The sequence below is a fragment of the Centroberyx affinis genome, unplaced genomic scaffold (genome assembly GCF_046629955.1).
Source record: "Centroberyx affinis isolate AG114_WGS23_722 - 3 ecotype Tasmania unplaced genomic scaffold, CSIRO-AGI_Caff_v1 ptg007552l_1, whole genome shotgun sequence".
NCBI lineage: Eukaryota > Metazoa > Chordata > Actinopteri > Beryciformes > Berycidae > Centroberyx > Centroberyx affinis.
Genome location: NW_027283809.1, coordinates 7,501 through 33,484, shown reverse-complemented (window position 1 = coordinate 33,484; position 25,984 = coordinate 7,501). Strand labels below are relative to the sequence as shown.

General features: G+C 40.1%; 2 protein-coding genes across 2 annotated transcripts; one reads left to right on the top strand and one right to left on the bottom strand.

Moving 5' to 3' along the window:
* Positions 1-2,377: 2,377 nt before the first annotated feature.
* plaat1l (phospholipase A and acyltransferase 1-like) lies at positions 2,378-5,864 on the top strand (the record flags this gene model as incomplete). The annotated part of the gene is made up of 2 exons (XM_071513823.1): positions 2,378-2,542; positions 4,395-5,864. Coding segments are annotated over 2 exons (231 nt in total), but the record flags the coding sequence as incomplete, so codon positions are not given.
* Positions 5,865-8,625: 2,761 nt separating this feature from the next.
* ephx2 (epoxide hydrolase 2, cytoplasmic) lies at positions 8,626-25,555 on the bottom strand. Its single transcript, XM_071513825.1, has 19 exons — positions 25,390-25,555; positions 23,186-23,264; positions 22,700-22,859; positions 21,749-21,939; positions 19,261-19,383; positions 18,155-18,226; positions 17,843-17,938; positions 17,510-17,588; positions 16,602-16,636; positions 16,144-16,170; positions 14,844-14,929; positions 14,520-14,631; positions 12,829-12,903; positions 12,553-12,595; positions 11,998-12,100; positions 10,831-10,900; positions 10,109-10,189; positions 9,187-9,245; positions 8,626-8,999 (listed from the first exon to the last, which is right to left on the bottom strand). Exons 1-19 carry the CDS (start codon positions 25,491-25,493, stop codon positions 8,912-8,914), a joined length of 1,683 nt encoding a protein of 560 aa, XP_071369926.1. The 5' UTR covers positions 25,494-25,555; the 3' UTR covers positions 8,626-8,911.
* Positions 25,556-25,984: the final 429 nt, after the last annotated feature.

Genomic DNA, 25,984 nt, shown 5'->3' with positions numbered 1-25,984 from the left:
GGCACTCCCTGCCCTTTTGGGCGATTTATTCAAAAACCGTGGGTCCTATCTCAATGGAAGTAACATTGGGTGAGAGAGGACAAAAATGCCTACAATTTGGTGTATAAATCTTGCTTGTAGAGTGGAAGCTGTGGGACTAAGATGATAATGTTTGGAAGATTTCTGATCAAACTTGAAGGTGTGGAGCTAGAGTGTGTGACGACATCACGTGCTCTAGGTCTGAACATTCCGCGCAATACACACCCATTATAAAATCTGAAACTGTCCAAAAGTTGTATAAAACGTAATCTGCGATTGCGTAAAAACCGTAGTAGCTATTGAAAAGTGTCTTTAGACCAACAGAGTTCAAAGTCTTGTGACCCGTGTAAACTTTTAATCATGTTTCTGCGACAAAGTATGACCAAGTGGCGTGGCTCCAAAGAGGGGCCGATTTGATGAATTTGTGCGATTTTTTTTCCGATTCTCCATTCATTTCAATGGGCCGAAAATCGCACGTTTTCGCACTTCGTACGAAAACTTTACGTACAATCTCTAAGAAAAGTCATAGCACTTGATTCCCGTTCAAGGCGCACGTTTTGATGTATTTTGAGGGGTGTCGCGGCTACGCCCCGAGACTAGTTACGCGCCGAAGTTTTGCAAGGAAGAATAATAATATTAAGTATGAGCAATAATATAAGTGTGCTCCTTTGCATTGCAAAGCAGGCACACTAACTAGAAAATTTCAGGAAATTTTGAGTGTGCCTGCCGCTTGGTGCGCATCTCCATCCCTTGCACACACACAAACACAAACAGTATGACAGTATTAAACAGTATTAAACAGTATTAACTGTCGACCTAGCCAATCACGGGCAGGTGTGACAATTTCTGCCCAGAGACCGAGTCACTAGTTGCTATGGATACAGGCCCCCCTGTGGCGGGAAACTTTGAACTAATGTTTCATTAGCACTCACAATAAGCCAAGACTGTCCCCGAACAAATCCCTGTATCTCGAAAAGTAAAGCTCACATCGAAAATGTTTTTTCACTTTGAGCGTCCCAAGACTTCACCGGCGACACTGATGTATGACATGTGTCTGTATGATTTTAAAAAAAGGAGCTGTGATAAAATATAAATCACCTCCTTTTCTTCTTCTCACTCTGGGTTTGAGCGGTCAAATTACATGGAAGCGGATGGGAGTGTCGGACGGCACTCCCTGCACTTTTGGGCGATTTATTCAAAAACCGTGGGTCCTATTTCAATGGAAGTAACATTGGGTGAGAGAGGACAAAAATGCCTACAATTTGGTGTATAAATCTTGCTTGTAGAGTGGAAGTTGTGGGACTAAGATGATAATGTTTGGAAGATTTCTGATCAAACTTGAAGGCGTGGAGCTAGAGTGTGTGACGACATCACGTGCTCTAGGTCTGAACATTCCGCGCAATACACACCCATTATAAAATCTGAAACTGTCCAAAAGTCGTATAAAACGTAATCTGCGATTGCGTAAAAACCGTAGGAGCTATTGAAAAGTGTCTTTAGACCAACAGAGTTCAAAGTCTTGTGACCCGTGTAAACGTTTAATCATGTTTCTGCGACAAAGTATGACCGAGTGGCGTGGCTCCAAATAGGGGCCGATTTGATGAATTTGTGCGATTTTTTTTCCGATTCTCCATTCATTTCAATGGGCCGAAAATCGCACGTTTTCGCACTTCGTGCGAAAACTTTACGTACAATCTCTAAGAAAAGTCATAGCACTTGATTCCCGTTCAAGGCGCACGTTTTGATGTATTTTGAGGGGTGTCGCAGCTACGCCCCGAGACTAGTTACATACCGAAGTTTTGCAAGGAAGAATAAAAAGAAAAATAATAATAAGTATGAGCAATATTAAGAGTGTGCTCCTTTGCCTTGCAAAGCAGGCACACTAATAAAAAAAATAATAAGTATGAGCAATATTAAGAGTGTGCTCCTTTGCCTTGCAAAGCAGGCACACTAATAATAAGTATGAGCAATATTAAGAGTGTGCTCCTTTGCCTTGCAAAGCAGGCACACTAATAATAATAATAAGTATGAGCAATATTAAGAGTGTGCTCCTTTGCCTTGCAAAGCAGGCACACTAATAATAATAATAATTTGAAGTAAAAGGTAAAAGGAACAAGGTGTATTCCTCACACTGCCAAAAAACAAAAATCTAGTCAAAAATAATCAAATATATTACAAAAAATATATGGTGCTAAACTTAAAGGTGCAAGAAAAGACTAGAGATCAGACATTTCAGCTCAGTCTGTAAAAGTGCTGAAATCTGCTGTCAGTCATGTTTTAATGAAGCCTCTCTGTGACTTTTCTCCTCATGTCTCTGTCTCTGTCTCTGTCTCTGTCTCTGTCTCTGTCTCTGCTGCAGGTCAGCAACATGCTGGACGACTCGTTCCCAGCCAGGGATTTCCACAGCCTGGTGAAGCCGGCCATCGACGACCTGCTGGGTCGGGAGGTCACCTTCGACATCCTGTTCCACAACAGCGAGCACCAGGCCACGCTCTTCAGATACGGAGTCAAGAAGTCTGAGCAGGTCGGTGTGTGAGGAGGAGGAGGGGGGGGAGTGTTTCAGAGTCTGTCTATCCACCTACCTACCTGCTAAATTAAATGTTTATGTCTTTCTTTCTGCCTGGATAATGTGTAACTGACTGTATAACTGCCCCTCTGGCGGCCATTTTGGAGGGCATATCCGTCTCAACAGAATTCAACAGACATTGTTAATTTCTGTGAGTTTTTTTGACTGGGAACTGATAATTTTGCCACTGATAAATGTGTGTTTAGGTTATTTCAGCTTGTTACTGCAGATATTATGGTCTGTTTAGCTAACTATTAAAGTCTTATTGTAAACACATCTGATTAGCACACTAGCTAATGTATCTAGTAGCAGCTAGCGTTAGCATGTTCACATCATCAGTGTGTTTGCTGGCTAGTTAGCTAGCTAACAGTTTGTTCAGGTTAACTGAGCTGACTCTTCTCAAGCTACAACTCAGAGTGTTTTGGAGTAGAGACTAGGGCTAAAGACAAGACAGTTTACTGTGTGTGCTACTAAACCAAACCCCTTAATCTTATCCCTGACATGTCTTTAATTTCTCATTATATAAACATTAATTATCCATTAAAAATAAGCTTTAAAAAAGTAAGGTTAGTATCATGGGTTATTAAGGGATTTTCATGCCTTTTATGCATGGTTTAGAGTTATTAATAAGTTATTAATGGAAAGTTCCTGTCTCCCTGAATTTTACATTCAATTAGAAAGTAAGGAGTCAAAAATTAAGGGGTGTTTAAGGTGGTTTTGATGGGGTCTCCTCCATTAATAACTCTCAGAATTAATTTTAAGGGGATTTTGCATGAATTAAGGGGTGAATTAATGTAAATGTAAGGTTATTTTAAGGGATTATACTGGTTCGTAGAGGTCACAGTGACCTACATTTGGGAACAAATCCACCTTATCACACTATTCACTTTTACTGAGAACGTTACTGAATGGATCTCCAGCCTTCTGCTAGCTCTCTGTTTTTTAGCCTGGTTGTTGTATACTTGTGTGCAGCCAATGGCACCAGATGTGGTTGATAGGAGACTGAGATGCAACTGCAGAAGCTTTATTTAAACCTGTCTATTTAAACCTGTGGTGATTCAGTGTAGCTCAATGGGTTGAGCAAGGCACCAACACTGAGAGGGTTAGGGGGTCTCCCATACTAATCATGTGTGTGTGTACTCATGGTCAGAGGTGGAAAGTAACTAAGTACATTTACTCGAATACTGTACTTAAGTACAATTTGAGGTACTTGTACTTTACTTGAGTATTACCATTTTATGCTACTTTATACTTCTACTCCACTACATTTCAGAGGGAAATATTGTACTTTTTACTCCACTACCTTTATTTGAGAACTTAAGTTACTAGTTACTTTGCAGATTCAGATTATTAATACAAAATATAATCAACTAATAAATTGTGATGTATTGTTATAGATTACTATAAGCTACCCAGCAGTATATAAAGTAGTGGAAATCAGCCCCACCTTTTCCAGCTGCAACATTAAAGTGATGCTTACACATTAATGCATCAATAATTATAATTCAATAATATAATATATACTGTATTATTCTGAAAAGGGCCATTCTGCATAATGAGTGCTTTTACTTTTGTTGCTTTAAGTACATTTTGATGCTAATACTTTTGTACTTTTACTTAAGTAACATTTTGAATGCAGGACTTTTACTTGTAACAGAGTATTTTTATACTGTGGTATTTCTACTTTTACTTAAGTAAAAGATCTGAGTACTTCTTCCACCACTGCTCATGGTACTCTGGATGAAAACTCCCACCATATAAAAACATACAATAAAAACCTGATGTGTGTGTGTGTGTGTGTGTGTTGCAGATAGAGAAGGTCTATGAACACATCATGCCAGCATGGAAGAAGCTGTTTGAGAAGAAGCAGCTGTGAATTCAAGATTCCCCCCAATTATCTTCCATCCCAGCCACTAGAGGGCAGCGATATTCTCCTGATCCACTGTCTGCACAAGCTGAAGTGTCAGAGGTGTGAGTTTTTGTAAAATGCAAGGAAATTTTGCATAAATCATTGATCATTGTTCAGTGCTTGTATCTCAGAAAAGGGATTATTCAGGAAACTTCTACTGACCAAGCATGTATTTATGAAATAACACAGCAGGTTTTGAGGGGGTTTGTATATCTACTCAGCACTTGACACATAATTTAAAACTTCAATTTACAGAGAAAAACAATCAGAAAATCACTAAAATTGAAGCTGCCAGGTTTTCACATGACAGCAGCGATGTAAAAATAAATAAATAAATAAGCTCAACACCATGTCATAGTATCATGATGCTTTTAAAGTCACTCTTTTGCTTGTAAAAAAATTATATAACTTTTCAACTGTATTGTGTAATGAATTATAGGATACACTGCAGCTAAGATTATAGTCTTTAAATATAAAATTCACTTCCAAAATGCTGCATGGGAATTATTTGAAGTGTGGATTAAGTTTACCCATCACAATGTTGTTTACTGAGGATTTAAGTTACCTAGTACAGTGGTTCTCAACGTGGGGTCCGGGGTCCACCAGGGGTCCTTGAGGGGGCTCCAGGGGGTCCCCAGCAAATTGACGAATTGTTAAACTTCACCATTATTTCATTTACAAGAAGTTAACACAATTAGAGAATGTAGAAGAATGACTGTTTTGATCATAGTTTCACTGTTACTGTATCTCTCTACCTACAATACAGACAGTCAAGGGATTCTGGACAAAATAATTTCTAACAATAAAAAATATTCTCAGATTTGGGTCTGAGAGACAAAATCTCATCAAATGGGGGTCTGTGGCCCTAATGTGGACTAGATTAGGGGTCCTTGATATGAAAAAGGTTGAGAATCACTGACCTATACACTCTTAACAGAAAGGGTTCTAGTACCAGGACATGGTTCTTCAGGCTCGTACCACAGCAGAACCTCTTTTGGTGCTACAGCAAATCCTTTCAGGATGTAAGAAATGTCCTAAACCAGCAGTATTAAAGAGCTTTTTCAGAGCCTCACTTAGTACTTTTGTCTGATTTACCTTTTTTTTTTAATTATTATTTTACCAAAATGGAGAGGTTCATAGTGTTCCATATATAGAACCACTATCCCAACCAAAACCGTCCTTTTAATGGGTGAATATTAAATTGCTCTAACTCAGTCATTTTGTACAATTTTTTTTGTCATAATCTTGTTATTCTGTCAGATGGAGGAACAAATCTATTTTAGAGAGAGAGACGGGGAGGAAAAAGAGAGACTGTATGTGTTTTCATTCTAATTTCCTCTCTCTCTCTCTCTCTCTCTCTCTCTCTCTCTCTCTCTCTCTCTCTCTCTCTCTCTCTCTCTCTCTCTCTCCTTCCCTCCTGTCACTGTGGAAAAAATCATCCATAACTTAAATAAAGCTCTGATGGCCCACATTTCCTAATCAATAACCTCTGTGAATCTTTCTGCATGCAGAGATAAAGAGAGAGAGGGAGAGAGAGAGAGAGAGAGAGAGAGAGAGAGAGAGAGAAAGAGAGAGTGCCAGCAGATAGATTAGTCAACATTAAATTGCAGCCAAATCAATTAAGAATTCAGCCATTTTGCATCTTGTTCAGTGCTGACACAATGTCCCGTGTGTGTGTGTGTGTGTGTGTGTGTGTGTGTGTGTGTGTGTGTGTGTGTGTGTGTGTGTGTGTGTGTGTGTGTGTGTGTGTGTGTGTGTGTGTATGTCCACCCGGTTGCCCATTATGAGCTCTGACTCTGAAATTGGTCACTGTTGATGCTTTTTTCTCAAGGAGTCCAAAAATAATTTTACCTGATTTGGTATTATATTTTTTTTATCCAGTCTTTGTTTTGTTTTGTTTTCCCTTCTTTCTTTCTTTCTTTATTTGTTTCTTTCTTTCTTTCTTTCTTTCTTTACTGTCTGTTTCATTATTTTTCTTTCTGTTAATTTCTCCATTCCTTCTTTATTTCTCCTTTGTGTCTTTAGTTGGTCTTCTTTTTCTTTCTTTCTTTCTTTATTTACTGTCTGTTTCATTATTTTTCTTTCTGTTAATTTCTCCATTCATTCTTTATTTCTCCTTAGTCTCTTTTTCTTTTTTCTTTCTTTCTTTCTTTCTTTCTTTCTTTCTTTCCTCTTTTCCTCCTCCCTTCCTTCCTTCTCTGTCTTTGTCTCTTTGTTTTTGTCTCGCCAGTGATTCTCACTCTAATTTCTTATATTTCTGTTGGAGTCTGCTGGGAAATGACACAAATGAAAGAAAGCGCTGATTTACTCTCCTAATTTCATCACTTTGTATTCTGTGGTGTGTGAAGATATGAACATGTGGGAGATGGGATTCTCTAATCACATCATTTGAGGAGGCTGCGGTGAAAGAGAAGAATTAAAAGCCTGAATCTCATTGTGGTAGAGCTATTCCACTTCCACTAGCTGAGGTTCATCTATCATGGGAAACAGGGAAGAAATGTTTTGTACTTCTCTGCATCCTCCATTGTTTCTCCACCTGGTGGATCTGGAGGAAGAGGTTCTGTTCTTCCAGAGCAAACGGAGCTAAAGCTGAAAGAGTTTCTGGCAGCAGATGGTGGAAGGAGGGAAAGGAGGATGGAGAAATCACTTCCAACATGTTGATCCTCTTCAGGGAGGAGGGGGAGGGGGGGCAGGAAGCAACAGGGCTCATGGGAAATGTAGTCTTAATGTGGAGAAACACTAGAACTAACAATAACACTGGTGGTGGTATCACAATTAATAACCTTTAAATTTATATCTAATTAATGCCTTTCTTGGCTTTGTTTATGCTGGACAGTTTGACACATGTATCTCTCTACTCCCTCACCCTTTCTCTCTCTCTTTCTCTCTCTCTCGCTCTTTCTCTCTCTCACACACACACACACACTGTATTGATCTGCTGGCTACAGACACGCCATGATAAATTAAAGACTGACACTATGATCCAGCACTCCCACAATGCATGTCTGCACATCTGTGCGTGTGACATTGTGTAGATGCATAGACTAGCCCAAGCCGTGTGTGTGTGTGTGTGTGTGTGTGTGTGTGTGTGTGTATGTGTGGCAGTACGTCACACACCCACAGGGCCTCAGTCATGGAGACAGAGAGTGGGAGATCCATTTAACACCGGGAAGCAGAGGCCAGAACTATTCTGCCTCTCTCTTTAACACACACACACACACACACACACACACACACACACACACACAGATTGACAGACATTGTGAATGAATATGGAAATGTTGTAAATGTGAATACACTAACCAGCTTATTGGTCCTTCTTCTTCTTCTTCTTCTTCTTCTTAGGTTATAGCCCCTGGTCTATGTGTGTGTGTGTGTGTGTGGGGGGGGGGGGGGGGGGGGGGAGTTAGTTGTAAAGTGGCTTTACTGCTGCCATAAGACCAAGTCTTGGTGTCCAACTCATCACCACCACCCACTTCTTTCTTTCTTTCTTCCTTCCTTCCTTCCGTCCTTCCTTCCTTCCTACTTATCATTTCTGTTTCTTTTCTTTTTCATTCATTCTTTCATTCATTATCTTTCTCTTTCTGTCTTTGACCTTTAATTCTTCATTCTTTGATTCTTCAAATCACTTTCATTTGTTTCTTTCTTTCCTTCTTTCTCTCTCTCTCTTACTTTGTTTCTTTAGATTTTTTTTACTTAATTTCTTTATTTCCTAATCCTTTGTTTGATGCTTTCTTTTGTTTCTTTTTCTTATATCTTTTTATCTTTTTATTTCATTTATGAATTCATTATTTTTTACTCATCTCCATTGTTTCTCTTCCCTTTGATTTTCTTCATTCCTAAATTCTTTTCTGTTTCTTTGATTCACTTTGTTTTGTTTTCATCCTGTCTCCATCCTGTACTGTTCTTTCTTTCTTTCTTTCTTTCTTTCATCCTCTCTTTCTATGCACACTCTCCTCCACCAGCCTCATCTAACAACATATAATAAATCACTGAAAGAACTAAATCTCTTCCTCCTTCTTTCCCAAACTCTCACATACAATAACTGTTTTTTAAATCTACATATTAGGAAACAGCCTTTATATCATATTATTCAGAATAATTGTTCATACACTGTAAAATATTTGTTTGGACTTCTGTTTTAATGGCTGGGAATGTGGAAAACCAAGGTAAATGTTTGGTCATACAGTCATTTAGTCAGTTCAGGTTACAAATTAGTTTATTAATTTAAAAACAGTACAGGAAGGGTTTTACACCAAAATGAAGTAACCAATAAGTTGAGTGATGAGTGTTTTCCTTAGTAAGTTCAGTGTATTCTTTTAAAGGAGAGAATCTATCTGTCTATCTATCTTTATCTCAGTACCACTTCTCTGTCTCTCAACCCGCCTCCTTCCTTCCTTCCTTCCTTCCTTCCTTCCTCACAGTTTTGGTGTCATCTTAACACCTCCGGCCTTCTTGTGTGTTTCCTGAAGCCAAGATATCAGGATGCTGTTCACCTCCGCTGGCCTGGAGCACACACACACACACACACACACACACACACACACACACACACACACACAGTTTAGTCCCAAAATCCATATCAAAGGATTCACAGACGGCAGCTACTGTCTATAATTGTGTTGATTGCTAATGAGGGCTCATAGACAGCAGGCACAGCCACACACACACACACACACACACACACATATACCTCTCCATCTGAGTCCAGTGCCCACACTCCTCGATGTGTTCTTTGGTCAGGTTCTGGATCTTCAATTAAGGCAGAGAGACTTCAAATTAATTTAATATAATCGTACTGTATGCAGTGTGTAAGCAGGCTTTCATAAAATGTAGATTAAGTGCAGACAAAGTTTACTGTTTGATTGTCATACTGGGTGTAATGTCACATAGCTACACCTCCATCTCAATCATATAACGTAGGATAAAGAGACTTTTTATTTTACAATATGTTTAATGATTTTTCATTAAACAACTAAACAAGTATAACACACACACGTAATAAGAAATAGCACAGTAGGAAATCTATTTGGCATGAGGCAATGACTCAAAATCTTGAAATAACAGTTTGTTAATCATGTTCAAGTAATAGCTATATATATATATATATAAAAAAAGGCAAATTCAAGTAGAATAACACAGTTAGTCTGTTCGGTTTGAGATATTGATAAGGCAGCAGTGATTGGCTCTGAGTTTAAAATATGATTCTGGCACTTCTTAGTTTGTTTTTCTGCAGTCTCCACTGTTAGCTTAGCTACAAAGCTAGCTACTTCACTGAGTAAATTCAAATGAATGCTCAGACTCTTTGGGTGAATTAAACGAGCGAGATATAAACTGATGAATCTTTAGTGAGGATAACAGCCGCTGCACATCGTTTAAACCTCGCCTCTGTAGAGTTTTGTTTTGCTAGCTAAGTGTAGCAGTGTGAGCAGCAGCACCAGGCTCCGCCCACAGTGACGTCTGACTGGTTTGAATGAACAGCCGCCATTTTCTATCCAGCTATGGGATTTAAGTTTCTTCAGACCTCGTGGTTTGAGCCGGAGGACTGGCTCCGGCAGAGTATTCTGGGTGAGTGTGGGTGAGGTTTTCTTTTCATTTTTTTTTTTTTTTCTTACAATGTTGTCCATGCCTTTGCAGAGGATCGGTGCCAGCACAGGGTCCTTCCCAGCAGTCACCATCAGCGCTGGCATCAGCAGCTAACACACACACACACACACACACACACACACACACACACACACACACATGCATATAAACACACAGGCAAACAAAGATCAAAAGCTGTCTGACAGAAAAAACTCTCAGTAATAGCTTTTTGCATCTTTTTGTATGCATGCCTATAAAAAAGTAAAGCAGATAAACCTTTAGTCAAACTTGAAACTTGCAAACCTACAGTTGTAATACACCAATATAGATGTGTATTGAATTAAAAAAAAAAAAACTATAGGCTATGTGTAAACACACTATTTATGTTGTACAATGTATGAAGTACTGTTCAGGGAAGTGTTTGGGGGTAATTTGTTTCCATACCAATCACTCCAAGACAAATCCCTGTACATTTGAAGAGTTTTATTCCAAAAAGCAATATATATATATAACTGTCTAAAGTTCATGTTTAATATCTCTAATAGTGAGGAACCAGTCTGTAAAAGCACTTAAACTACATGCTCTCCTTTTGAAAGCACCATCATTTTCTTTAATTTTGTGCCAGGAAATCGTTTTGTAAGAGTAAGTGTCACTTTTTTTTCAGATGATGGAAATGTCACTATTTTTGGTAAATAAAATCGATCCCTTTTTATCTGGCAGCCTCCTGTTGTGTGTGTGTGTCATGACAAACCTTCCCAGTCGGACGGGAACACATCCACCTCCAGTTTGCGTCACCGTTGCGATACCAATTCAGCGGCCCTCTGTGGAACCAGACAGAAGAGGAGTGTTTAGTGATGTGTGTGTGTGTGTGTGTGTGTGTGTGTGTGTGTGTGTGTGTGACTGGTAAAGACCACTTTCTTCTCTTTTTTACCTGTTTTTAACTTTACTTTTCTTTGTATTAGAGAGTACTGTTCTGTAGCTGAATGGTCACATGTTTGATCCTTTGATCCTATTGGTTTGCTGGTATATGAGGCTGATATTGGCCTTTTTATGAAGAAATCGTATATTAGCCAGTCAGCATTGTTCACCTCTGATATGATGGATATGATGCAGTTTGATTGATTACATATTTATTGTAGAGTTGATCAGTACTACAGTGGTTGTCTATGGGAAGACCCTAACGCCCCTAACCCCCCTAAGATTAAAAGCAGAATCAGATGTCTCATCCATCTGTGGATGGTGAGGTTTTTGACCAAGAGGAGAATCTATGATTCTCGTCTGCCTTGGGCAGTGAGATCTGATGTAAATATCAGATCAAGAGTAGAATCATGAAGGACAGGGGAAAAGAAAATTAAAGAAAATTATATGGGTCCACTCACAATGTGCATCTAAAGTGGGAGTATTTGTTGTGTTCTTTTATCTTTCTATTTTACTTGATTTGATTCTTTTAATGCAGTGCATTTTGCTTGTTCTTTTATATGAATTTTATCTTTTTATCTGTCTTTTATCTGCCTTCTATCTGCCGTCTTTTATCTGCCTTCTATTGATGTAAAGCACTTTGAGCTGCATGTTGTGTATGAAAGGTGCTATACAAATAAAGGTTATTATTATTATTATTATTATTATTATTATTATTATAACCTGCATTGAGTCTAATCCGATATGATCAGATTCCACATTAATGAATGTTTTTTTATTGTTGTTATTTGGGATTTCAAAGGAGAGTTTTAGTGTCCCATGATGGTCTAAATTATGTTTCAGGCTTTTCCACTGAATACACTGAATACTTGTACTTTTTTGTCATGAAAATGGTCAAGTTTAAAAATACTGAATTGATATTGAACAAAATATCAGCTATCGGCAGCTGATACAATCCAAAAAAGAAAGTATTGTTAAATAAACTAGTAATGTGTGGGACCTGAATCCTTTCTCTTTGTACTGGCTGATGTAGAACTGCAGGGCGGCTTCAGACAGCATGGGGCTCCTGGGAATCTCTTCAGGTAAACCCACAAACAGACCGCCTGCAACACAAGGTATATTGGTTCTTCCAAAACACTGAATAAAAATGCTTCTGAAGATATATTGAATATTATTGTATATTGTATATGTATGACTCTATTTCTTTAAAGCCTTCTCTCTCAACTGTCGAAACTTCCAATACCATGCATACATTTTTAGCACGGGTCTCAGTAGGAATCACTCCTCTAACACTGGCAGATTTTTGAACAGTCCCGCCCCTCCGCTCCTCCCATCCAATCAAACTGCCTTTCTCTCCCTAACTGATCTCCCATCGGTTTACACTTTTGAATGATCCCTCCTCACATTATGTCCCGCCCCAACATCCTGTTTCAACAGGAAATACATCACATTAAGGACGCAAGATGCTCTCAAAATATAGCGTTTAATTGGGACTTTAAACAGCCTGCTGCCTACAGATGAAACAGACTTCTGATCAGAAGCATTACAGTCTCACCTCTAGCACAGACTCCAGCGGTGCTGATAGCAGGACGACCCACCTGAGGAGAACACACATAATCACAGTGTTTATTACAAGTAAGAAGGTGTGTGTGTGTGTGTGTGAGTGTGAGAGAGAGAGAGTGAGAGAGAGAGAGAGAGAGAGAGTTTTGAATGTGATTTCCACCTGTATAGACCTGATACTAATTGCTCTTCATGAGAATGAGGGTGCTATCATGTAGTGTGTGTGTGTGTGTGTGTGTGTGTGTGTGTGTGTGTGTGTGTGTCTACTCACCCTGTCTGCACTGCTGAAGAAGAAGATCTTGAATGTTCTCTCCAAGTCCTTCTCCAGTTCCGCCTCTGCTACACCCTGCAGCACACACACACACACACACACACACACACACACACAGGACATTGTGTCAGCACTGAACAAGATGCAAAATGGCTGAATTCTTAATTAATTTGGCCGCAATCATGTTGACTAATCTATCTGCTGTCTCTCTCTCTCTCTCTCTCTCTCTCTCTCTCTCTCTCTCTCTCTCTCTCTCTCTATGCAGAAAGATTCACAGAGGTTATTGATTAGGAAATTTGGGACATCAGAGGGGCCCTGAGAGAGAGAGAGAGAGAGAAAGGAGAGAGAGAGACAGAGAAAGAGAGACACAAGGTGTATATATGACCTCCACAGAGATATAGGGAGGGGAAAACTACAGAAATACTACAGAAATTTTACTGGGAAGTGGTTTAGATTAGGGCTGCAACTAACGATTATTTTCACTGTCGATTAATCTGTCGATTATTTTCTCGATTAATCGATTAGTTGTTTGGTCTATAAAATGTCAGAAAATGGTGAAAAATGTGGATCAGTGTTTCCCAAAGCCCAAGATGACGTCCTCAAATGTCTTGTTTTGTCCACAACCCAAAGATATTCAGTTTACTGTCATAGAGGAGTAAAGAAACCAGAAAATATTCACATTTAAGAAGCTGGAATCAGAGAATTTTGACTTATTTTTCTTAAAAAATTACTCAAACCGATTAATCGATTGTCGAAATAGTTGGCGATTAATTTAATAGTTGACAACTAATCGATTAATCGATTAATCGTTGCAGCTCTAATTTAGATGTTTCTGCTGTGGCCAGGCATTGAAGAACCAAAAGACTTCAAAACACACATCTAATATCTGTATCTGTATCTGTATCTGTATCTGTATGCCTATAAGATCTGTCAGGAGAGGGCGCTGTGTTCTTTCCTTCCTTCTTATCATTTCTTTTTTCTTTTCTTTTTCATTCATTCTTTCATTCATTATCTTTCTCTTTCTGTCTTTGACCCTTAATTCTTCATCCTTTGATTCTTCAAATCACTTTCATTTGTTTCTTCTTTCTCTCTCTCTTACTTTGTTTCTTTAGTTTTTTTCTTGTCTACTTAATTTCTTTATTTCCTAATCCTTTGTTTGTTGCTTTCTTTCGTTTCTTTTCCTTACGTCTTTTTATTTCATTTATGAATTCATTATTTTTTACTCATCTCCATTGCTTCTCTTCTCTTTGATTTTCTTCATTCCTAAATTCTTTTCTGTTTCTTTGATTCACTTTCAGTTTGTTTTCATTTAGTTTTTCTCATTCTGTCTCCATCCTGTTCTGTTCTTTCTTTCTCTTTCTTTCTTTCTTTCTTTCTTCTATCATCCTCTCTTTCTATGCACACTCTCCTCCACCAGCCTCATCTAACAACATATAATAAATCACTGAAAGAACTAAATCTCTTCCTCCTTCTATCCCAAACTCTCACATACACTACGATGATCTGTCAAGAGGGGGTGCTGTGTAGTGATGTATTGTGCAGTTGTGTAGTGTGCATGAAACATAAACACCAGCGTCAAAAAGTAACAGACAGCAATGCAAATTTATTCTAAAGTAAAATTAAATGGAATTGCCCTCAGAAAACAACCAAAGTGACCAAAGCGTTTCTCAGCATGCCGCTCACAGACTTACAGGCTTCTGGAAGTAGATCTGGTAGTCGAATATGGGAAGAGCCTTCAGCTTCTCCGCAGGCGGAACAGAGGGATCCACAGGGAACAGAGGAGTGTTCAGAGACGCCACCGCCCTGCACACACACACACACACACACATACACACACACACACACACACACAGTTTTTCATTTGTTTCCGTTTTCCCACTGATGGACATGCAGTTTGGAAATATGTGTGTTTTTGTGTGTTGTTTACATGTGTGTGAATTTATATGAGTGTATGCATATGAAGGTGTGTGTGCGTGTTTGTGTGTGTGTGTGTGTGTGTGTGTGTGTGTGTCCACCTGACTCTCTCAGGGTGATACTGAGCCATGCTCCAGACCAGGGCGCCGCCCCAGTCGTGACCGATCAGAGTGACCTGAGGTATAGACTGGAGAGAGAGAGAGAGAGAGAGAGAGAGAGAGAGAGAGAGAGAGAGAGAGAGAGAGAGAGAGAGAGAGAGAGAGAGAGAGAGAGAGAGAGAGAGAGAGAGAGAGAGAGAGGGATGGTAAGAGAGAGAGACAGATTCAGCTTTCCCAAAGTTGAAGAAAAGATGAAAACCTTTAGGTGAGGACAGCCATACAACTGATCTTGCTGTAAATCTTGTAGGCCTTTATTTGTTTCCGATCAAAAATCAATATTGACCGGTCAGACAGAAAACTGCTGGACAAACCTCCTGTAATCCTAAGAGCTTTTGTTTTACAGTTTTAGTGTGTGATTCTTTATTTTGATTAATTATGTTTCATTAAAGTTTATAGGTAAATGTATAAATGTGTGAACTTGCAACTTGTATAAATCTGTACGGTTTACATCAGTGTGCTTGCAAGGCGAGCGCACTACGATTGTTACTCATACTTATTACCTTAGCACCTTCGCATCACCTGGCAACCACCAATTAATACCCTAGCAACCAACAGTAATGACCTGGCAACCACCTAGTAACACCCTAGCAACCACTAGTAATGACCTAGCAACCACTAGTAATGACCTAGCAACCACCTAGTAACACCCAAGCAAACACTAGTAATCACCTACCAACCACCTAGTAATACCCTAGCAACCACTAGTAATGACCTTACAACCACCTAGTAACAACCTAGCAACCACTAGTAATCACCTAGCAACCACCTAGTAACACCCAAGCAACCACTAGTAATGACCTAGCAACCACTAGTAATCACCTAGCAACCACCTAGTAACACCCAAGCAACCACTAGTAATCACCTAGCAACCACCTAGTAACACCCAAGCAACCACTAGTAATCACCTAGCAACCACCTAGTAACACCCAAGCAACCATTAGTAATGACCTAGCAACCACTAGTAATCACCTAGCAACCACCTAGTAACACCCAAGCAAACACTAGTAATCACCCACTAGTAATGACCTAGCAACCACCTAGTAAAACCCTACCAACCACTAGTAATGATCTGGCAACCACCTAGTAACACCCTAGCAAGCACTAGGAGCCAAAGAGACGGTCACCAATCTAGTTCTTATTAATATTTATGAGCTCTGGAAACACAGCTGTATTTCCCATGCTTATAAAGTCATTCAGACTCTGATAGAGGGAGAGAAAGATTTTGAGCATCAGTCTTACTCACCATTTTGTCCATGAAGGTGATTAAGTCCTGAAGCAGACAAGGAAGGATTTAAATATGTTAGATTCACCACAGATAGGAAATGATGTGTGCGTACATGAGGGGAATGTGGCTTTTGAGACTTTTGTGTATAACCCCGTCTGGTCTCATGACATTTCGAGAAATGAGCAAAATGTCTTAAAATGCAAATACATGCTCCGTGCGCAAAAAGTGAGAGAAATGCGTTTCCCCAGCAGGAAAGGATTAGGAAGAGACATGACTAGAAACAGGAAGTAGTTTGACGGTGGAAAGTGAAGGTGTGGAGGTCGGGGGGGAGGTTCAATTCCCAACTCATGACAATACGTTTTCTAATTAATTTTTGAGCAAAAGTCTTTCTTCTGTCTTTAACCATGACCAAAACCTTTCCCTTGCATTTCAGAGTTTTTGCTGACATGTGTGATGCTGTGTTGTGCGGCTCGTACCTGACACAGCTGCTGCTGTGAGTATTCCTCTATTTCTGTAAAAGAAAAAGGAGGCATAAAATAGAGTTTTAACTGCTCTGAACTAAAACACAAAGTGTGAAATGAACCTTTAACGCTGTGTGTGTGGTTCAGGACGGAGAATACAGGCTGCTCTCGCATGGTAACATCCCAAAACGCAGAGACAAAAACAACACACACTCGTATTCCATGTTTGTGGGAGGTGTATTCCGTGTAATCTCCAAAATTTGAAATTCAAAACAAATTCAAATCGGAATATGGTTCTTGACGCCTACGTATCATTCAGTTATACTGTGGTTTTCTCTGTTAAAACTGTAAACAGACAAAGCCTTGAGGGAAAACAACCGATGTGTGTGTGTGCTTCATGCAAAATGGCCTTTTGTGAAGGAAATGAGAAGTAAGGACGTCCAAAGAGTGTTAGTCCATCAGTGTGAGTCCTTTACATCTAGTCTAGTGTTGAGTCTTTAAAATTGACAACTTGATTCAAAAAACTTTTTTTTTAAAAATCAGATTAAAATGATCTTTCCTTTTTCAAATTATTTCAAGATACTGTTACTTGAGTCAAGGAAAGCAAGTGAAACTACACTGCAAACAAGTGAAATTATCTCATTTGGCTTTTTTTTTTTCATTTGCTTCCAAATCAGATTTGATGACTCAATACTTGATTAAATGACTTGTTAGTCATTTCTTGCAGGGTGATAAGTCTTTATGGGAATCTGTCCCTGATAACCTACATTACCTGTGCAGTGATGATAAGCAACCATATATGCACACGCAAATGACCAGTGATTTTTTCTTGTATACAGACTTATTAAGCTCATTTCACAATATTTTTAGTTAAAGTATCTCGTTTGAAGCGCACACACACACACACACACACACACACACACCTGTGGGAGCTGAGGACTTTCCATATCCTTTCATGTCCAGAGCCAAAACCCTGAAACCTGCTGCTGCCAAGGCCGGGATCTGCAAGACAAGAGGGAGGTGTGTGTGTGTGTGTGTGTGTGTGTGTGTGTGTGTGTGTGTGTGTGTTGCATGTTAACCTTTGAACTTGCACGTTTTTAATATTTATATACAGTAGACTGAACATTGTATCGTCTGTCTGTTGTGTTCAAATTAAATCTTTCTGTCATCTGTCGATCTTTCATCTGTACTGAAATGAATAATGGCGAGTTCGAACTTGAACACGTGTGTGTGTGTGTGTGTGTGTGTGTGTGTACCTGGTACCTCCAGGAGTACCAGCTCTCTGGGAAGCCATGACACAACATGACTGGAGGACCTGAGCCAAGTTCAACATAATGAGTCTGCACACCAGGCTGGAGAGAGAGAGAGAGAGAGAGAGAGAGAGAGAGAGAGAGAGAGAGAGAGAAAGGAGGTGATGCACAAAACTTGGCATGAAGGCTGGTTATGGGCCAAGGAAGAACTGATTAACTTTTCATGTGAATTGGTCAAAAGGGGGTGTGGTGGAGAGCGTGGCATCACCAAAAGGTGCATAACTTCTCTTGTTTATAGAAATCAATAGAAATCATTACCTTGATGGTGACATATCCATGTGACACCTCATCACTGCTGCAGGACGGAGGGAGGCTCTCTGCTGTTACAGCCTGGAACACACACACACACATGCACACGCACATGCACACACACACACACACAGAGTTGACAACCAGTTTGACCTAATTCAGTTGCGGTGACTCTTTTTTGTTGACTGTTCTTTCCCCTGCAGCAGCTCAAAGTGCAGCAGAGTCTCATCACTCTGCAACACAAAGTCTGACAACAACTTACCAGCCGTTTAATCCAGTGATTCTCAACCTTTTTCATATCAAGGACCCCTAATTTAGTCCACATTAGAGCCACAGACCCTCATTTGATGAGACTTTGTCTCTCGGACCCAAATCTGAGAATATTTTTATTGTTAGTTAGGATTTTGTCCAGAATTCCATCACTATCTGTATAGTAGGTAGAGAGATAACAGAGAAACTATGATCAAAATACTCATTCTTCTACATTCTTGAATTGTGTTAACTTCTTGTAAATGAAATAATGGTGAACTTTAAAATTTTTTCAATTTGCTGGGGACCCCCTGGAACCCCCTCAAGGACCCCTGGTGGTCCCCGGATCCCACGTTGAGAACCACAGGTTTAATCAACTGGAAACATTTACTCTCTGCACTGTAACTGAGGAGGTTTTTTCGTGTACTTGTACTTTTTGGAGTAGTTTGTAATTTTAGTTTTTAGTTTGTGAATGGACAATCAGCAGGGAAGAGTCATTTGGTTTTATGCACTTTTTTATTTTATAATTTATTTTTCCTGTCCTCTTCCTTTTTGCATCACATAAGGGAAAGGTCATACAACGTTCTCCCGACTCAGTAAATTTTACTACATTCTGAATGAGCCACTGTTTACTTTTAATTTTACTTCTACTTCAGTAAAGTTTCATCAAACTAACAGCATTTCTATATTTTAGCAGGATGTCTCAGTGCTCTCTCCACCCTGCTGCTCCACTGCAGCAGCTGGAGGGTTAAGTGCCTTGCTCAAGGGCGGGAAGATCGTGTCTCTCTTTAAATTTTCCCAGCATCCCTCCCCTCCCCTCCCGTTCCCGTCCCATCCCCGACCCGTTCCCCAGACCGGCCCCGTACCTGGACTCCAGTAAAGTCGACCAGTTTGTTGAGAGCGTCGGTCAGATCTTCCACCAGGATGGCCTTCATCCCCGCCGCCTCTGCCGCCTTCACCCCCTCCTCCTCCACATCCAACCACACGGCCTGGAACATGACTGACAGGTCAAACAGCCACTCACACAGCCTGGAACATGACTGACAGGTCAAACAGCCACTCACACAGCCTGACAGCGACAGGTTGACTGGCCGATCACAGATGGTCGTGAACGCAAGAAGATTGATTGGATGTTGTCGGTTTGTTTTTATCGTCTCTTCAAATCAGAAACTGCTCGGCCCCACTGATGAAACACTGTCACCCCACTACTGGCTTTGTTTACATACTGATTAATTTAGATTCATGATATGCTTTCTAATGTCAAATTGATTGGCGGAGCTTGAGACTGAGACCAAACCAGCCCGAACATCCCCTTTTGAAAGTATAGGTAAATCATTTTCAGCAAATTCCTAAGCAGTTCTACACACATTTTTTTTTTACACATTTACACTTTTTTTTTTTCATATAGAGTCATTCTGGTTAAATCTCTTGTCTGCATCTGGTACCAAGGGAGAGAGGGGAAGGAAAAAGAGAGACAGAGAGAAAGACAAAAAGAGAGGATATACATTTTTCACATATAAAAAATGGATGTGTTTTCACTCTAATTTCCTTGGAACTCTCTCTCTCTCTCTCCCTCTCTCTCTCTCTCTGTCTCTCTCTCCTGCTCTCTTTCTCTCTGTCTCTCTCTCTCCCTCTCTTTCTCTCTCTCTCTTCTCTCTCTGTCTCTCTCCCTCTCTCTTTCTCTCTCACTGTCTCTCTGTCTCTCCCTCTCTCTTTCTCTCTCTTTCTCTCTCTCTGTCTCTCTCTTTCTCTCTTTCTGTCTCTCTGTCTCTCTGTCTCTCCCTCTCTCTCTCTCTCTCTCTCTCTCCCTCTTCTCTCTCTTTCCCTCCCCCCTCTCTCTCTTTTCTCTCTATCTCCCTCCTCTCTCTCTCTCTCTCTCTCTCCCCTTCTCTCTTTCCCTCTGTCTCTCTCCCTCTTCTCTCTCTCTCCCTCTGTCTCTCTCTCTCCCTCTCTCTCTGTCTCTCTCTCTTTCTATCTCTCTCCCTCTTCTCTCTCTCTCTGTGTCTCTCTCTCTCCCTCTTCTCTCTCTCTCCCTCTCTCTTTCTCTCTCTCTGTCTCTCTCTCACTCACTCAGGCACACACAGATAAAAACACACAGATAAAAGATTAAAATTTGGATATGATATGTGTCTTCTTCCTTATTGAAGGTTTCAGCGGTCAGGCTGCTGGACGGACTGTCAGGCAGAAAACAATAGCATCCATTATTCTGCAGATCAACAGGCCAGCAGGGCTTCACTGCTCTGCACTCTGGTGTTTCACTCCAAAATGAGATAAAAAGTGACAGCGACTCTCCACAGAGTGACTGAGAACACTAAATCTAAACACATGATCGTAGATTTTAAAGGATAAAAGGAAACGTTTATCCTTCATTGACAAAATTATGATTTTTGAAATTCAGGTATAGATAGTTTTTCTATAATTTACAAAACAGTCAACCTGCATGTATTCCAGGTTCAAGTCAAGTCAAGTCAAGCAGGTTCACTGTCATTGAACCATACACAGATATACAGTGCACAGTATGTAGAGGAACAAAATGTCATTACTTCAATGCAACAGGACAATACACTACACTACATTTCTCTTTATTGTGTGTTATTGGATCTGTTGCATCTATACAGTATGTGAAAGTGAAAAACAAATGATACATCCTAAAAGCTGAGTTTGTGCTGAAAAAAATGACACCAAGCACTTGGGCTAAAACATTTTTTTTAAGGTCGTAAAATAGAGCAAAAATAATGGCTTGGACTTCTGAGGGTTAAACTACATTTAAACTACATGTAGACTACATTTAGTGCCGTTAGACATGACAGTGTAAACACAATAAATACAATATAATAAGTTCTCAGACTGTAAGTGTGTCATAAAAAAATTGCTGCCTCACTTCATGTGGAAATAATTGCCAACATTTCACATTTCACATTTCACGGTCACAGCGTCCTGATAAAGCTATGAAAGACACTTTTCCAAAATCGATAAGAATCATCTCTGTATGTCTAAACTACATTAAAATAAACTACTAAAAATCTAATTTTACACAATTCAGTATGACGTCCAATTCATGAAACACCTGAACAGGAGAGGAAAAGCTTATAGTGATATCAATATTCATTTTTTTTACTTTATATACATCCATACATCATGTTGTAGTTGTGTATAACAGAATTTTACTCCTTAGCTGGCATCTGTGCCAGGCTTTACTGATATCTATCATGTAACATAATGGAATTGATTATAGCATTACATGGGATCATTAACACTGATAATAATATTACTGTGGTGCTGAGAGCAGCAGATGGTGGCTAAGGTCACCTTCAGTGTGTGTGTGTGTGTGTGTGTGTGTGTGTGTGTGTGTACCTGCGGCGGTGCGACCCCCAGACGCTGCAGAGCGGAGGTGAACATGGCGGGCTCGGGGACCCTGTGGCCCGAGCGACAGGACTGCAGGACCAGGTCAAAGTGGCCGCCGAGCAGCGAGAGAAGGCGGGCCCAACCGTCTCCAGCAGCAGTGTCATCTACCCACTGATTGGCCAGGACAGCTGTCAGTAACCCTGATGGGGAGGGGAGGGGAGGGGAGAGGGTGAGGTGAGACTGCGGTCAGAATCATAAACATGAAAAGGTTATTTTGTGATGAAGTGTTGTAATTTACTTTTTTGGTGAATCCGCTTTCCCTCAACCTGCCTCGTCTACTTCTGCTGCAGTTAGTGATTTCCTACATTTCCCAGAATGCCTTTCAACAACTTCCAGAGAATGGGTGTGGAACGTTTAGACTTATAAATAGCTTGAAAGTGGGATCATTCAGCTGTGGGTTATACATGTCTATGATGCCCCTTACCCCTTACCCCTTACTCAAACCCCAACCTTGTCTCTCTGCTGCATTGCACTCTGGTCTCTCTCCTGCTCCTGTGGGTGGAGAAACTGGTCTCTCTTCTTCTTCTACGATGGATTTCTCCCTGTATGATTGTTGAACGTCTCTTGGTGCAAAATGGCGGCTCTAGAAAGAAGCCCTCGCTCTTTGATTCTGAGGGACTGACACCAAAACCTGACGTTTACCGCTGATGTTTTACATCCTGAAACATTTTCTCATATCAAACTCCATTGTAGCTGGAAATATCTGGAGGTGATGTCACCTCGTCTACGATTGGCCAGATATCCACGAAGAAGAAAAATATACCAAATAACTAAATGGATCCAGAAATGCAAAGTATAGCACCAATAACTTTTTTTTAACAGCGTTAAAGTGTTTTAGGGTGGATTTTTCCTCAAACACCAAGTTTTTGGGAGTGTGTGTGTGTGTGTCTGTGAGTGTACCATTGCAGCGTAGAGCGGCAGCAGTCTTCAGAACAGCTGATTGGACGTCCGTCGTGTCTCTCAGCTCCTCCAGCAGGCCTCCGACTGACCAATCAGGTGGCAGAGTCACTCCTCGGACCTGGGCCTCCTTCACACACTCCGCCTCAAACTCTGGGATCATCTACACACACACACACACATACATAACCACACACACACACCGAAAAGTTTGCAGTTGTAGTGAATCATCCCACTATAGATGACGACTGAGGCGTGAAGGTTGGGTCTTCTCCTATTAAGCGTAAAAAAAAAAATAATTAAAAAAAAAATGGCTTGATGACTCTGCAAAGTTTCCCCCGCAATCATCTAAAACAGCGGGTTGGAAAATTTATATGCAAAGAAGTCAATTCATCTTTGAGTCGGGATCGGATGACAGCGCGTGCAGAGGACAGAGGAGTAATAAAATAAACGGTGGATCATGCTAACACAGGAGATAACTCCCCCCACCTGGGACAGCGTGAGCTCGCCCCGCTCCGCCCGCCTCACAGAGCCGCTCTGCCGGGACGCCAGGCTGCACAGGAAACCTCTGAAACAACACAAAGTCCACTTCACACACACACACACACACTGAGGAGAGCACAACATGAAACGACACATGCACACTTACATCCACTTTGCATGACAGGCCATAAAAAAACAGCTATAGTAATCCAGTAATACATTTGAGAAAGATACTATGCAAAAATCACGGTAAAAACAAAGTAATAAGATGCACTATAAAGTTTCTTTTGAGTGCCACAGAAATACTTTAAGTCCCTACAGGAATATTATAGGAATATAAAAGAGTGAATTTTGTTAGGGTAATATTATTCAAGGCATATGGAAACGATGTTGACCGCATCATCAGCCTAGTATCGTTCCTGCAGGTTATTGATTATGCAACTAGATGACCAGGCCAAGTCATCAGTGCTGCACGCGAAACCCATAAACCTGCAATCCACAAGCCATGAAGTCCTGGGATTCTCAAATAATCATTGTAACATAACTGACACTTTCTTTGTTTCACTGTGGGTGGATGAGGGGTGATTGGTGCCACAAAGAAGGAGGAGGAGGAGGAGAAGTGCTGTCAACAATGTTGCAACGATTTTGAATGGATTTAATAGGATACTGAGGCTTGTGTGTGAGAGCTGCTGTTGCTGTTAATCATCGTTGCTATTAAGCAATTAAGTTGTTCCGTTACTTCCCTCTTTTTCAATATGAACACGACTGACCACTTGGAGTCATATCCTAAATTCCACAATCTTATTTAGTAGAGCTGCAACTATTAATCGATTAGTTGTCAACTATTAAATTAATCACCAACTATTTTGATAATCGATTAAAATTCTCTGATTCCAGCTTCTTAAATGTGAATATTTTCTGGTTTCTTTACTCCTCTATGACAGTAAACTGAATATCTTTGGGTTGTGGACAAAACAAGACATTTGAGGACGTCATCTTGGGCTTTGGGAAACACTGATCCACATTTTTCACCATTTTCTGACATTTTATAGACCAAACAACTAATCGATTAATCGAGAAAATAATCGACAGATTAATCGACAATGAAAATAATTGTTAGTTGCAGCCCTATTATTTACCCTCTTATTTCCTGTCCTCTCGTTACTCACAGGGACATATTTCATGGTAGCCTATCCAAATTAATGTAGCCTAACTGTAAATAACTGCAATTTTATTTATTTATTTATTTTTTTGTATCACTTGCTTTCCAAACCAATTCATATCTATGTGCATTATCTTTTTCAAAATGACAAGTTGTGTAATCATCTAATGTAGATTTACTATGGTCTTACTATATAGTCTTGCTAAGCTAGTAGTTTAGTTTCTATGACAATGACAATGATGACAAAGGGCGCTGCCTCAACTGCATTTTGTTTACATCATACAATAGACAGGTTACAAAACACCAGGACAGCGGTGAATGCAACCAACATGCATGTAATCTAATCTAAAAACTGTGGTCCATGACACCAAGATGTTTTTTAGAGATTTCTTTTTTTTTTTTTTTAGAAAGTGCTCTTATCTAAAACTTTTTATAGACACTACCCATTGACTTATAAGTATAAAAGGCAATAACAATTTGAAAAATACAGAACAGTGTGAACACGGCCTTAATCCCCATACAGGATGATGCTGCTGCTTGTTCTAGTATCTTAGTTTTCTCGAGGACACCGCTTCACCTCCGTCTTTTGCTTTTCTGTGGCATTAATCACCCCCCATAGACAAGCCCTGCGATTCAATCACACACTGCAAAAAATAGCAAGTAGTTTGAACAATGCTTGATTGATACGTGATCTCTGCAGAAACACCACAGCAATGAGCGCTTAACTAGCAACAAAGACAGAATAAAAATTGAAAATAAAAATAGGAACTCATAGATTACTTTCAGGATTATATAACTTTGACTTTTATTTCAAGCAAAGGGAATTGCCTCAAATATGTTTATTGTTTCAAGAGTTTAATTTCTTGTTTTTATTTTTGAAAACAGACATATTGGCATGAATAGGTTGAAATATACTGAAATTATCCGCCAGTGCAGTAAGATACTCTGTATAAAAGCAGGGTAGACACGTCTGGATACAAACTAAAATTACTCGTCTTTTTTCTTTTTTTACAGTGCAGAGAAGTTGTATAAGCGCCAGTCTCCCTACCGTGGAAGTTTATTCAACTCTTCAAACTTGTGGAAAACAGCAGCAGGACTGGAGGCGACAGCAACTCCCCACAAGTTGAACAGGACTGCTTTCTTCTCCGCCATTTCGTCTCTCTCTCTCTCTCTCTCTCTCTCTCTCTCTCTCTCTCTCCAAATCAAACCTTCCTCTGTGCAGCTGGCTCAGATCTGCTGTATGAGGGAAAAAACTTTGCCCTCTGTCCGAGTTTCACGGCAGATCCGACCGCCTCCCCGGTTTATAAGCTCACAAACACACACACACACATTAGCATGCAGCCGGTTTGAAGTTGACGCCTTTGGTCAACTGGGAAAAACTCCAGCGTCTGCTTTTCATGATGCAAATGAGGAGGAAATAAAGTGTTTGACATGCAGCGTGTGTGATACGGGGGCTTTGCTTACAGGGGGACAAAATAATGCTTGTTTAGAGCCTGTCTACATTATACACACACAGCACACACACACACACACCCACTACATAACACACTACATACACACCACTACACACATACACAGACCACACACACACACACACAGACCACACACACCGGGACACACTATATTTTTATTTGTAATGTAAT

Excerpts from the sequence above, each read along its gene's own strand:
- ephx2 (XM_071513825.1), bottom strand. The coding sequence starts at position 25,493 with ATGGCGGAGAAGAAAGCAGTCCTGTTCAACTTGTGGGGAGTTGCTGTC. Across the intron at positions 16,637-17,509 it reads AAAGTCCTCAGCTCCCACAG|AAATAGAGGAATACTCACAG; the intron begins GTGTGTGTGTGT and ends TTTCTTTTACAG. Across the intron at positions 12,596-12,828 it reads TCTTCAGCAGTGCAGACAGG|GTGGGTCGTCCTGCTATCAG; the intron begins GTGAGTAGACAC and ends TGTTCTCCTCAG.